The 14,705-nt window shown below is 43.4% G+C and overlaps 1 protein-coding gene across 17 annotated transcripts in view; it reads right to left on the bottom strand.

The window, feature by feature from the left end:
• The window catches only part of BTRC (beta-transducin repeat containing E3 ubiquitin protein ligase), a 172,349-nt gene that overhangs the window by 89,703 nt on the left and 67,941 nt on the right, over positions 1-14,705 (bottom strand). For 14 of the 17 annotated variants that reach the window (XR_005601198.1, XM_039546860.1, XM_039546859.1 and 11 more), the window contains one exon: positions 5,512-5,589. The exons of the other annotated variants lie outside the window; for them this stretch is intronic. Coding sequence is in view for 13 of the 14 variants with exons in the window: in XM_039546860.1 (XP_039402794.1) it covers positions 5,512-5,589 (78 nt within the window). In the remaining variant the exon portion in view is untranslated. The remainder of the gene's footprint in view (positions 1-5,511; positions 5,590-14,705) is intronic. 17 annotated transcript variants of the gene reach the window in all.

Here is a 14,705-nt window from a genome sequence, read left to right on the forward strand (position 1 = left end):
TCATAAATGAAGAATGGAGATGTAGCCCTTAAAATAACAAATGCCTGACCTAATCAATCTAGCATTTGGGTCTAACACTAAATGATAGGCACCGAAAACTAATTATGTTTTTTGGCAAGGAGGTTGAATTAAAATGGAAACACACAGGTTAAAAAGGCACTGAAGCATTTGTGAGTCTTTTTGAAAAGGCTGCATGCACACACACATACAAACGCACACGGCTTGAAACAGGAACCTGATTCAATAACTCATGCATTTATTTTTAAAATGAATCAGATTAGTCCCATGTGTGACCTGCCGGTCCATCTGTATGTGCTGGACTTAATGGGCACTCTTCTCACGCTTGCTTCAGTTTGAAGTATGAGAGAGATAAATTTAGTTTAATTTTCAACAGATCAAGCTATCCATTTTCCAAATGGACCATCTGGATCAGCCTATTAAAATTAATTTATAACTTTGCAGTGTGAAAATTCGTTTGTTAGCGTAAATAAAGTTGCCAAAAACTTTTGCCACTTGTCATTGTTTTTCTGAGGGATGTTTTTCTACCATGATGTTCACTTTACATCTCAACATTTTATTTGATCATATCAAACAGCTGTCAAAAATAGAACCTTCACATCCTTGCTTCAGAGCGCTGCACAGCTCTCATTTTTTTGTAATGTTCTTGCCAACAATAATAGCTTTGATCCCCACTTTGTTTTCTCCCCTGTTCTAATCTCCATACCTTCTTCCATGCTGCTCACCATGGATGGAAAGCCCTCTCAGCCCCAGTACATTAGGTGTCCAAACTACACTCATTCAACTCCCTAACTTCTCACAAAGTCCATTTCAGTCAACTGGAAAATGTCATTTCTTCTAGTAGGGAAGTCCACAGGGCTGAATCAAATGGTCTTCAGCCTGTGTACAGCTCTGGAAGCAGAACAAAATCTTTAACATTTTTCTGACTGACCTGGAAGAAAACATAAAATCATCCTTGATAAAGTTTGTACATGACAAAAAATTTCAGGGAGTGGTAAATAATGAAGAGGATAGGTCACAGATTCCAAGAGATCTGAATCACTTGGTAAACTGGGCACAAACAATATTTGTTTTAATATGGTTAAATGTAAATATATACATCTAGGAATGAGGAATATAGGCCATGTGTACAGGGCAGGGGACTATTCTGGGAAACAATGACTGAAAAAGATTTGGGTGTCATGGTGGATAGTTAGAGAACATGAGCTCCCAGTGCCATGCTGTGGCCAAAAGGGCTAACGCGATCCAGGGATGCATAAACAAGGGAATCTTGAGTAGGAATAGAGAGGTTATTTTTACTTCTATATTTGGCACTGGTCAGACCAATGCTGGATTAGTGTGTCCAGTTCTGGTGCCCACAGTTCAAGAAGGATGTTGATAAATTGGAGCGGGTTCAGAGAAGAGCCACAAGAATGATTAAAGGATTGGAAAACCTGCCTTATCCTGAGACACTCACAGAGCTTAATCTATTTATTTTAACAAAGGGAAAGTTAAGAGGTGACTTGATCACAGTCTATAAGTACAGTACCTAGATGGGGAATATTTACTAATGGGCTCTTCAATCTAGCAGAGAAAGGTCTAACCTGTTCCAGTGGCTGGAAGTTGAAGCTAGACAAATTCAGACTGGAAATAAGGCGTCAATTTTTAACTGTGAGCCCTGGTCTACACTGGGGGGAGAGGGAAATCGATCTAAGTTACGCAACTTCAGCTATGTGAATAATGTAGCCGAAGTCGATGTACTTAGATCGACTTACCGTGGTGAGTTGACTGCTACCGCTCGCCCGTCGAATCTGCCTGTGCCTCTTGAGGCGCTGGAGTACAGGAGTCGATGGGAGAGCGCTCGGGGGTTGATTTATCACATCTAGACTAGATGTGATAAATCGATCCCTGCTGGATCGATCGCTGCCCGCCAATCTGGCAGGTAGTGTAGACATACCCTGAGAGTAGTTAGCCATTGGAACAATTTACCAAGGGTCATGGTAAATTCTCTATCACTGACCATTTTAAAATCAAGATTTAATGTTTTTCTAAAAGACCTGCTCTAGGAATTACTTTGGGGAAGTTCTCTGGCCTGTGTCAGATGAGGTGATCACAAGGGTCTCTCTTGGCCTTGGAGTCTATGAATCTGACCATCACAGGCCCCCAGCCCCAAAAGAGCCTGACATCTTGAGATAACTTTCAAAGCAAAGGCTGTGCTTCAGTATAACAAAAAATCAGAGCAGTCAATTGTAAAGCAAGGGAGCAACTCACTTAAACTTATCTACTGCAGGGCACGTAAAGATTACACCACCACTGAAACTGACCAATGAATCTGAGCCATGATTTAAAACAGGGGTCGGCAACCTTTCAGAAGTGGTGTGCCGAGTCTTCATTTATTCATTCTAATTTAAGGTTTTGCGTGCCAGTAATACATTTTAAAGTTTTTAGACGTTCTATTTCTATAAGTCTATAATATATAACTAAACTATTGTTGTATGTAAAGTAAATAAGGTTTTTAAAATGTTTAAGAAGCTTCAATTAAATTAAAATGCAGAGCTCCCTCTGGACTGGTGGCCAGGGCCCGGGCAGTGTGAGTGCCACTGAAAATCAGCATGCATGCCATACGTTGCCTACCCCTGATCTAAAACTAAGTCATCATGAGGGGGTTGGATTTGTGGACATTCCTATCAGAAGACATGAAATTCTCAAGCTTGGACAATTTTTCCTAGTCTTCTACGTAGGAGGTCCACAGATCCCAACAATGGAATTTTATCAGCAGTGTCTCCATGGAGGGAAAGAAAAAATAATACTATATACAAACAATAATGACAGAGTTAATTTCTTTTCACTGGGGTACTACTACTGTATGCCACACTTTTTGCTAAATGTTGCTTTAGCTAATTTACAGACCCAATCTGTAGTGTTTGCGAAGATGAAGGAGGATGAAAGACCAACTGGCCACCCTGCTTCTCTCCTCGTGCAAGGCATAAGATGTTTCCACCCACAAACCAAACCATCATTGCCCTTATTCAGTGTGCCCCAATACTGGAGGACAGAATAAAACATATGGCTATGCATGCCTCTGACATGCTGCATCTAGATTTGGAAACCTCTGATAGTTTCTTGCCCTCCTCTAACAGGGAAGAAAAATTAGTGCATTTCAGTTCCACAACTAGCAGGATGACAGAGTCCTACACACATCTAAGGCGCTACAACACTTTTCTAACAGGTGCAAAAGCTGCCACCAGGCCAAGAAGTAAGGAAGAAATTTGGAAATGCTGGCTTCCAAAAGTGAAGTGAAGGGCTCTGCAATGGGATAATCATATTAGTATATGTGGACACACTGCCTTGAGATAGAGAAGATAAGAAGCCCCCTTTGGAGACAACCTTCTAGGTAGATTTCAATGTCTCCACTTGCAATTTTGGTTTGCTGATGCATTTTTTCAGGAATTTTAGATTCTGAATAGCCTTATCCCTTCTTGAGCCTTTTGGGAACTAGAACAATGGAGTCAGAGCCAGTCCTCTCTCTGATGGAGGGACTCATTCTACTGACCTTATCTACAGGAGGTACTTGATGGCTGCTCTTATGTTGGTGTTGCTGGAGGTTAGGAGAACCATCAATGTGCGTTTGAAATACCTGATCAGTTCTAACAACTATTCTCCCTCAACAAAGTCAAGGACCCATTTGTCTTATAAGAAGGGAAGACAGTTCTGTGCTAACTGGAGAAGCTTACAGCTAATCTTGCTTTCACGCTGGATTGGTGTGAGTTGGAATCATGCCAATTTCTTGGCATACGCCAAGGCAGAGAAATCATCATTGCATTCCTCCCACCCCACCATGCTGTTGTTCCATGTTCTGCTGCTGTTTGCACTGACTCGTCGGTTGTATGAAGAAGACAAGGAACCACAAGGAGAGTGACATGCTTTGTAGGAAGCTTTGGAATCTTTATTGCTTGGTTGCAGTCTTCTTCCCCTTTTCTGATGAGTCAGCAGGATACAGAAGATGCAGAGGTCCCTATTAACATATTTAATGATAGGACGTTTTCCAGATGAGCGAATCTTTTCCTCTCTCTTCTTTCTGGGCTTGCTCAGCATGGTTGTGCATCTTGCGGAAGAAGCAGGAAGGCCTAGTAAAGCCCATCCTCAGATGAAGAAGCAGAACTAAACCAGGAGGCTCTTTGGTGGGGCCCCCACAACTCTGCCTACCACACACAGTTCTGGCTCTGACCCCAAAGCTGCAAGATGGCTGAAGATCAATTGCTAGGATCTGTGGGCCCTCCCTCATAGAAAATATGTAGTCTAACATTATGTAAGGGCAGTAGGTTAGGGAACGAGAAAGATAGGAAAGCAGGGGGAGAGGGCATGCAACATTGTAATCTGACATCCCTTCTAGGGATCCCACTATACCCTGTATTATCTCCGTCTCTTAGATCATAGGCTTCTCAAAGCAGGACTGTGCATCATGTATATCACAGATTATATCATTGACCCTTTGCATGGCTGTATCTTGAGCTATAAAACAAGCAACCCTTTCCCCTGAACTGGGGGGGGGGGGGAAATAAGTACTTTTTCAATAAAATCTTATTTTTCCTTTGACAATATTATTAAAGGGATTGATGCCCAGGTATCTACACTGTACCTACTACTGTTGTATTGAAGTACCTAACACATCATATAAAATTGACCACAGGGGCACATAGCCAGTTTACAAATCTATGTCCTCCTTTCTCAGCCAGGATGGGGGAAACCGCTGAAATGGGTCTTTTGATGGTGCTAGGCAAGTAAACTTTTTGGGGTGGGGTGGCGAGAGGAAAAATTCGCTCTCTTTAAAGGATATTGACACATTTATTTGTTGAACACCAGGGTGCTCAGTGATGTACAATACATACAGGAAGATATGCTCCCTGCTGTATAGAGCTTAATTTAAATTAAGATGGTAAGGAATCTGTTTTAATAGAGAAGGGATCAGAAGAGATGTTAAAACTTTTGCGGGCTGCGGGGGCAGAGCAGATCTATAAGGACTCATCTTAAACTTTGTGAGGGAAATTAAAGCAGCTCTACTTTCAGGTTATCAGTCTGGACAATGGCTCTAAGAAAGCCTACCTTCTAGGTATGGTAGTTCTTTGTAAAGCACCTTGAGATTCTTGGATGCAAGGTATTGTAGAAAGGCATACATGAGACAGAGGGAGTACTACAGACCAAGGCCGGAGAGTTCCCAGTGATTAGCAAGTAAACAAAACTCAGATACAAAGTCCCAGATGATGGGTCTATACTTGCTCAGAAATGGATCTCCCTGTTCATATTCACAAAAGCCCAACGCATCTGGTTTTCCCACGTACAATGCTACTTGCCTTCTCCCACTAAGGAGAATGAGAAAGGACTTTCTGGCTCGAGCTTGACAAGTGCTCCAGAAAAAAAGTCAGGAACCTAAGCTCAGACTCCAGTTTCCCAAAGTGTTTTAAGATTCAAGCTGTTAGGAAGTTTTATTGTATTTTTAAGAGACCAGTTGCATACCTGTCTAAGTGAATTCTTCTCTGGAATGATCTTCCTAGGGGGCTCGTCATTATTACAGTCTTCTCGCTCTGAGGAATTCTGCGAAAGAAAGCAAGCTTTAATTCAGTTCTTATTCCCAATATTATTCTGTGGGAGGGAAGGAAACTGAATATTTGCAAGCTACACAAGCTAGATTGTATACATACATGAGAAGCTAGCCTCAGGTGTAAGCCAACCGGCTTGCTAGGACTAAGACCGAATTTTTCTCATTCTTGATAAATAATGCACCATTCGATAGGTATTGTGGAGAAGTTTGTGTTTGTCTAGGACTTTCCTCTAAAACTGCCAGCACTGACCACTGTTGGAGGTCGGATGCCGAGCAGGTGACTTGATGGCCTGATCTAATATACCACCGCTTATGTCTCTGAACTCCTTACAGTGACTCGTTTTCAAAAGATTCCATTTTTTAAAGAGTAAACGTAACTAATAAAATTCAACTGTCCCCCTATACTCCAGTATCTTCATATTAGCAGGAATACTGACTGATTGCACAGGAGTTTAGTGGGCTACCAACATTCAGATTTGTCTGGCCCACCTCTAAATTGTGGTGAACCAGGTCATCAGATTCCGTGATATCAGTGACAGCACCATTCCTGCTATGCCTCTGAGTCTCTTTTTTTTTTTGGTGTGAGCTCTCTCCCTCTCGCTCCAGAAAAGCTGACTAGGATCCTGACTACTAATGCCACCACCTATTTGGGAATATAGGGTGTTGAGGAGGAAGGACGAGCCATAAGAGACTGCTCCAGAAATGCTCCTCAGCTGATGATGGGCTCAGAAAACTAGGCTGGAGACTTCTGTCCTCTTCATGCTATGGTTTAAGCTACGGATTCCTTGTCTGGGAACAGTGCTATTGCTTATCTAAGGACAGAGGCTCTCTTTGGGACACATTCAGCAAACAATTAACTGAAAAAAAAACAAACCATCCTGTCCACATTGGCCAGGGAAGCAATACTAAAACATGGCGGTTGCTATCACAATTTCAACAACCATGTTGATAGGCTAAGGCTAGACTGTGTTGTTTAAAAAGGTTTGGAGGAATTCTGTACACACATCTAAAGTCAGTGTTGAACGCCACAGTAGTAATAGCCTTTAGGTCACAAACCCCTGCATTCAATACCCGGGAGACTAGTCAGTTTATAAAGGCATAAGGGAAAGGTACTAGGGAGTACGAGGCCAGTAACAGGAAGAGTTTCTGGCTATAGCAGATGGGATCCCTGCAAGTTGCATGGGCCCTTTTTAAAGACACCATAATAGAGGCCCAACTTCAATGTATACCCCAAATTAAGAAAAACAGTAAAAGAACTAAAAAAGAGCCACCGTGGCTTAACAACCATGTAAAAGAAGCAGTGAGAGATAAAAAGACTTCCTTTAAAAAGTAGAAGTCAAATCCTAGTGAGGCAAATAGAAAGGAGCACAAACACTGCCAACTTAAGTGCAAGACTGTAATAAGAAAAGCCAAAGAGGAGTTTGAAGAACGGCTAGCCAAAAACTCCAAAGGTAATAAAATGGTTTTTAAGTACATCAGAAGCAGGAAGCCTGCTAAACAACCAGTGGGGCCCCTTGATGATCAAAATACAAAAGGAGCACTTAAAAACAATAAAGTCATTGCGGAGAAAGTAAATCGATTCTTTGCTTCAGTCTTCACGGCTGAGGATGTTATGGAGATTCCCACACCTGAGCTGGCTTTTGTAGGTGACAAATCTGAGGAACTGTCACAGATTGAAGTGTCACTAGAGGAGGTTTTGGAATTAATTGATAAACTCAACATTAACAAGTCCCCAGGACCAGATGGCATTCACCCAAGAGTTCTGAAAGAACTCAAATGTGAAGTTGCGGAACGATTAACTAAGGTTTGTAACCTGTCCTTTAAATCGGCTTCGGTACCCAATGACTGGAAGTTAGCTAATGTAACGCCAATATTTAAAAAGGGCTCTTGGGGTGATCCCGGCAATTACAGACCGGTAAGTCTAACGTCGGTACCGGGCAAATTAGTTGAAACAATAGTAAAGAATAAAATTGTCAGACACATAGAAAAACAAACTCTTGAGCAATAGTCAACATGGTTTCTGTAAAGGGAAATCGTGTCTTACTAATCTATTAGAGTTCTTTGAAGGGGTCAACAAACATGTGGACAAGGGGGATCTGGTGGACATAGTGTACTTAGATTTCCAGAAAGCCTTTGACAAGGTCCCTCACCAAAGGCTCTTACGTAAATTAAGCTGTCATGGGATAAAAGGGAAGGTCCTTTCATGGATTGAGAACTGGTTAAAGGACAGGGAACAAAGGGTAGGATTTAATGGTAAATTCTCAGAATGGAGAGGGGTAACTAGTGGTGTTCCCCAAGGGTCAGTCCTCGGACCAATCCTATTCAATTTATTCATAAATGATCTAGAGAAAGGGGTAAACACTGAGGTGGCAAAGTTTGCAGATGATACTAAACTACTCAAGATAGTTAAGACCAAAGCAGATTGTGAAGAACTTCAAAAAGATCTCACAAAACTAAGTGATTGGGCAACAAAATGGCAAATGAAATTTAATGTGGATAAATGTAAAGTAATGCACATTGGAAAAAATAACCCCAACTATACATACAACATGATGGGGGCTAATTTAGCTACAACGAGTCAGGAAAAAGATCTTGGCGTCATCGTGGATAGTTCTCTGAAGATGTCCACGCAGTGTGCAGAGGCAGTCGAAAAAGCAAACAGGATGTTAGGAATCATTAAAAAGAGGATAGAGAATAAGACTGAGAATATATTATTGCCCTTATATAAATCCATGGTACACCCACATCTCGAATACTGTGTACAGATGTAGTCTCCTCACCTCAAAAAAGATATTCTAGCACTAGAAAAGGTTCAAAAAAGGGCAACTAAAATGATTAGGGGTTTAGAGAGGGTCCCATACGAGGAAAGATTAAAGAGGCTAGGACTCTTCAGCTTGGAAAAGAGAAGACTAAGGGGGGACATGTTAGAGGTATATAAAATCATGAGTGATGTTGAGAAAGTGGATAAGGAAAAGTTATTTACTTATTCCCATAATACAAGAACTAGGGGTCACCAAATGAAATTAATAGGCAGCAGGTTTAAAACAAATAAAAGGAAGTTCTTCTTCACGCAGCGCACAGTCAACTTGTGGAACTCCTTACCTGAGGAGGTTGTGAAGGCTAGGACTATAACAATGTTTAAAAGGGGACTAGATAAATTCATGGTGACTAAGTCCATAAATGGCTATTAGCCAGGATGGGTAAGAATGGTGTCCCTAGCCTCTGTTCGGCAGAGGATGGAGATGGATGGCAGGAGAGAGATCACTTGATCATTGCCTGTTAGGTTCACTCCCTCTGGGGCACCTGGCATTGGCCACTGTCAGTAGACAGATACTGGGCTAGATGGACCTTTGGTCTGACCCGGTACGGCCTTTCTTATGTTCTTATGATCAGGATAGGATTTTAATGTGGAAGTTGCATCCCCTTTATGATCATCACCTCCCAGAATCCTCCTCACCCATCAGTGCTCCTAACATATCCAGATCCCCCTTAGAGCTAGCTCCCAACTCCAAATTTCAGTCACTGGCTGGAGCATCTGTCAGTCAGGGAAGAGCTGGTACACCGCAAGCAGTGTGGTCGACTGGGGATTGTAGAGAGGAAGCAGATTGCAGGAAGCCGTCAGTGGAGCAGCGTGTTTGGGTGCCTGCAGCAGGTGCTGTGTGATCAGCGAGGGTCTAGGTAGGTTACAGCTTCTAGTTTCACTGAAGGAGAAGAAGAGAGCGGGAAGATGGCAAGGACATGAGCAAAGTTTGCTGAGAGATGGAAGAGAGGGAAAAAAAACCTCAAGGTAAACTGGTTCTGAGGATTCTAAGTAAATCAGGATCTGCAGACAAACTAATGAGCTTTACAAGACAGAACTCAGGAGGCACAATGAGGTCTGAGCAGCTGTAGTCAGGATTTTATAATGTAAATCAATCCTAAACAGGCCTGATAACTCACTAAAACAACCCAGATCTTTGAGAAGTTTTCACACAGGGCCTCAACTAGGAGAAAGTTATTTGTTAAGTCTGGTTTAGAGAGGGCTGTGAATGCCCAGGTTAAAACTGTACAAGTGTGAAAGGGAAATTAAGATGCATCTTTGCACAAACTGCTCTGTACTCTTCTGCACAGTTTAATAACGCAAGTAGGGATTTCAATTTGGTACTTCTGAAAACAGATTAATTGCTAGAGATACAGGATTTTGAAGTAATTCCAGGAACTGCTTTTCTTATCTATTTTAAAGATGCATTTTGAATATTCAATCCCCCTTCCCACAATAGCTTCAAAAATCCTATTTTTCCTCAAGTTTTGTGTTTTAGAAAATGGTTATTAAAAGTGAAAGCTCATCTTCCCCTTGCCTCTCAAACTGCCTTTCAATGTCATTGAGGTTAAAACAATGTCAAAAGCCAGAAAATTCAATGCTGGGGTGAAAAAACAGCCTTTGGTCTGGAATTTCTTGTTATCACAACATGTCACAAGTTTTCCAGTTTCTTTTTCTTTAAACTAAAGATCTAATTTTAAAAGCGAGCAGAAGACCTTTTTGCATTCGTTATCTTTATAGGTGGCAAGGCTACGAGGTTGGCTGAACAAAGACCAGACAAAGACTGCCAAGTGCATATGGTGGTTCACAGCTTGGCGTCTCACCATTCTACAGTACCCACACAGCAGCTCCAATAGCAGACTATTAAAGAGGAGCGCTGCTCATGCACTTTTGTCAGCAAGTAAGTTACGCTTGGTGAAGACAGAATGACTGGAAAACATTACACTTAAGAAACAAAGCACAGATGTTTCCTACTCCCGCTTATTTCTCAGGAATAGGAAAAAGCACCATTCCAGGTGTACTACAAGCCTCCAAATAGTTCAGAAATAGCCATACTTGCATTCAAGTGAATTCCACTTGACAGAACAATGCCCAGTATTAGTCACCATTCAGCTTACCAGTGGTAAAGTTAGACTATTATAACAGTGACTAGAAAAAAGTGACAGACAGTCCTATGGCACCTTATAGAGTAACAGACATAAGCTTTTGTGCGTGAATACCCACTTCGTCCAGACTAACACGGCTACCCCTCTGATACAGTGACCAGAAAAGTACATCTGTACGTGTGTCTCATTGCTGAACAATGCAAGGGAAGTCTGCTCCCGTTTGAGGACCAGAATTTTAAGTTTGCTTCAGCATGACAAGTGATGCTTCCAGCCACGAGGGAGGATGACAAAAGGCTATCAAAAAGGTGTTTTGCAATCATAGCCCTTGAATGTGGCATTTGATGCTCATACATTAAGATGGTGCATGCATCAGAAACGTCAAAGGTTTGCAGGAACTGCAACTGATGTGTAGCAAAGACAAGATGGAATCTGCTAGGGCAAAGGGTGGGGACATAATCAGGAGACCGAAAGGCAGGTCACGGCTGAAATCCCAAACAACTTCTTGAATTGGGGCAAATCCTGAAATCCCATTTCCTCTAAGTGGCAGTGCCTTTCTTGGCCACCATCCTTACCAAAACCAGACAGGGCAAGAGAGTGCTTGTGCTGGAATGCATGGAGCATCTTCTACAAAGTAGGGCTAGCCTGCCTTTTGCATCCTTCAGTCAAGTCCCACAAAGCGTTAAGTGGTTAAGTTTCCCCTCCCCCCCGAGATTATCACTTCTATTTGCCCAGATCCAGAAGACAGAGACCACAGGTTTTACACAAGGTCACACACAATGTCGGTGGCAATGCTGGGAATAGAAACTGGGAATCCTGATTCCCAAACCTCTGCTTTAGTCGTTAGCCCTCCTCTCTAGCCTTCCCCTCCGAGGCCCACATGAAGGGTATTTGCCTTTCATAGTTTATCTGCCCTAAAATGGTAACTGTCTATTACCAGGGACCCTTTCCAAATACAATTTGGATTTAAGACTTCAGCCTGTAACTAACAGGATATAATTCCACAGCGTGTTATCATTCCAATTACCACCACAAACTCGTTTCATTATTTGACTCTCCACATGAAGTCCCCACGATCTCAAACACGCCCTGTGTTACACGGTACACAGAGTCCGTAAGCTAAAGCGTCTGACGTGTGATGACATGCAGTATTTTCTGTATCTAACCCATGAAAGCAATACTGGGATTCAGCTATAATAGATGGATGAATGCACTCGGGCTACCAACTGCACAGGGCTACCTTTAGCACTGCCTTACTCCTCCTGGTGGAGATCAGAAACCTGCCAACTGGGCAGTTGTTTTGATGCTGTGTTGCCCAACGCTAATTATAAAACAGTACAGATGCAGTCTTCTTCCACATGTGGGGAAGTGGGGGTGGGGGAGAACTGTGTGCCTATGTAAAGAGCACAACTATTTTTTATGCTTTCAAATTCTTAATCCTGTTTGGAGCTGTCAGTGAGGGTTAATGGAAGCCTTGGATAGGAGAATTCCAATCTGGTTGGCAGATGGATAGGTTGGTTATAGCTGCATAACTATGTCTTGCCTGGAGGCACAATTCAGAACACTGTTAAAGCAATATAAAGTCTCTGTCAAGCTGAACCATTTGGATCAGTAGCAAGGAGAAATAATAATAAAAAAAGGAGTTCATTTCTGGGCCTTGCACGTTTATGCTAGTATGCAGAAACTGATTAATTGTCATCGTGTGCTGGTCTGCTATACCTCAGATTTCTACTTCTGGAGTAGATTTTGCATGCTAATGTAATCATTCTCCCTCTTGAGACATTAGCAAATAATCAAATGAAAAACAGGATCATAATTTACTGAGATTCGGGCAATTCTCTATGCAAATTTGACTTGTTATTGCTGCTGCCTCGTTAATCTGAATGCCTTTGACAAACTCCTTTGATTTATGAACTCATGACAACTCCAATGTGTATATATTTTGCTAGATTGACATTATCATTAAGAGTGGGTGGACTGAGCTAACATGAATGGCTGATTTTATTCGCTGGTGTCTGCTGCTCAACAGCTGAGCATCTACTTCTCACAAGCCCCTGAGCGCCAGGCTCTTCCCATCTACCCATCCATTCATCATCTCGATGTTAATTGGCCCAGGCTTTAAGCAAATTTTCAACACGATTTAAAGGCACGATGACACTGATTACTGACCCTCTGCCATACGGTGCCTATTGATTAACCTGACAGAGATGATGTGCTTGAGGGAAACTAGGTGTGTGTGGACCTCGGGGGCGGGGGCGTGAATGTATTGTTTATGCAGGCAAAACACTTGTCATTATCCCAAAGGCCAGAATCTGTGCAGCACTGGACCTTAAAACAAACTATTGCTTTAACATCTGCATCCAATACAGAAAGCACTTGCTTGCTTTGCAAAAAATATTATAAATGCATTGTTATGTGCCAGTCTGTATTTTAATAGAGCTCTCAGACAAATAGATCCCTTCCAATCAATTAACACTTGTTCTAGCCAATGTGAGTGTACAAATATTTGTTGAAATGCAAAGCTAAAGCTGGGTGGGTTGTTACTGACATAAGCATATCCATTGCAAGGGAGTGAGGGCTTGTCTTCACTACTGCGCTAAATCGGTGCCATTGTGATCGGTGCAGCAGCATCAATTTAGCGGGTCTGGTGAAGACCTGATAAGTGGATGGGAGAGCGCTCTTCTGTCGACATAATTAATCCACCTCAATGAGAGGTGGGAGCTATACACCACGTTAAGTTAATGTAAGTTACGTCGCTCAGTGGGATGGTTTTTTACACTCCTGAATAACATAACTTACGTCGACTTACGCAACTAAGTTCCATTAGTAAAGAATGGAAGCACCGTGTCCAACCTGAGATGAGATTAGTTGCTAGTCCAAGAACAACCTGGATGTCAAATTTAGCTGTCCAGATTTTTTTTTAAGCCATCTTTATACATTTTTAATATTAAGCAGTGAGATGTTTTATTTTCCCTCCCTCCAGAACAAGCTCCTCAGAGGAACCTCCACTTTGAACTCATAGGTAAAGCTGCGTGTCACGGAAGTAACGGATTCCATAACTTTCTGTGACTTTTGAAGCAGCCGCCGCGGCTGGCTCAGGGGCTGCCCTAACACTCGTGGGTGGGGGGGAGCTCCCCAGAAGCGGCTGGCATGACCCTGCAGCTCCTGACCTAGGCGGAGGGGCCAGGGGGCTCTGTGCGCTGTCCCTGCTTGCAGGCACCACCCCCACAGCTCCCATTGGCTGTGGTTCCTGGCCAATGGAAGCTGTGGAGCCAGAACTCCTGGCAGGGGCAGCCCACAGAGCCCCCCTGGCCTTCCTTCCCCTTAGGACAGGGGTGGCCAGCCTGTGGCTCCGTAGCCACGTGGCTCTTCAGAAGTTAATATGCGGCTCCTTGTATAGGCACTGACTCCGGGGCTGAAGCTACAGGCGCCAACTTTCCAGTGTGCTGTGGGGGAGGGGCTCACTGCTCAACCCCTGGCTCTGCCACAGGCCCGGACCCCACTCCACCCCCTCCCTTGAGCCTGCCATGCCCTTGCTCCTCCCCCTCCCCCTAAGAGCCTCCTGCACGCCATGAAACAACTGATCGGGAGGTGTGAGGAGGGAGGGGAAGGCGCTGATTGGCGGGGCTGCCGGTGGGTGGGAGGCGCTGGAAGCAGGCGGGTGGGGAAATTTATGGGGGGCTGCTGACATATTACTGTGGCTCTTTGGCAATGTACATTGGTAAATTCTGGCTCCTTTTCAGGCTCAGGATGGCTACCCTGCCTTAGGCGCTGCAGGGACACGCGGAGCCGGGTAGAGAGCCTGCCCGGGCTGCCACCCTCAGCACCCACGGGCGTCCTGGGCCACACATCCCCGGCCTGAGTTCTACTCAGGGGTGTATAGTATAAATCATGGACAGGTCAAGGGCCGTGAATTTTTGTTTACTGCCTGGGACCTGTCCATGACTCTTACTAAAAATATCCATGACCAAAACATAGCCTCACGCATAGGTACATTGAGTGACCAGAGACCGACAGTGAACGCTGACCTCCTGTGTCTGGTGCCTTAGAAAGGTCAGCAAACAGTAGTTGAGCCCCACTAAAGCACTTTGGGGAATGTGCATACTTAGCCATGGGTACTCTTATCCAATCACCCGACACTGCACTTGGGTTAATCAAGAGGGAACACTTTAACAAGGTGAATACATCAGCATTCTGTCTGCCGACT

The sequence above is a fragment of the Mauremys reevesii genome, linkage group 7, assembly GCF_016161935.1.
Source record: "Mauremys reevesii isolate NIE-2019 linkage group 7, ASM1616193v1, whole genome shotgun sequence".
Lineage (NCBI taxonomy): Eukaryota > Metazoa > Chordata > Testudines > Geoemydidae > Mauremys > Mauremys reevesii.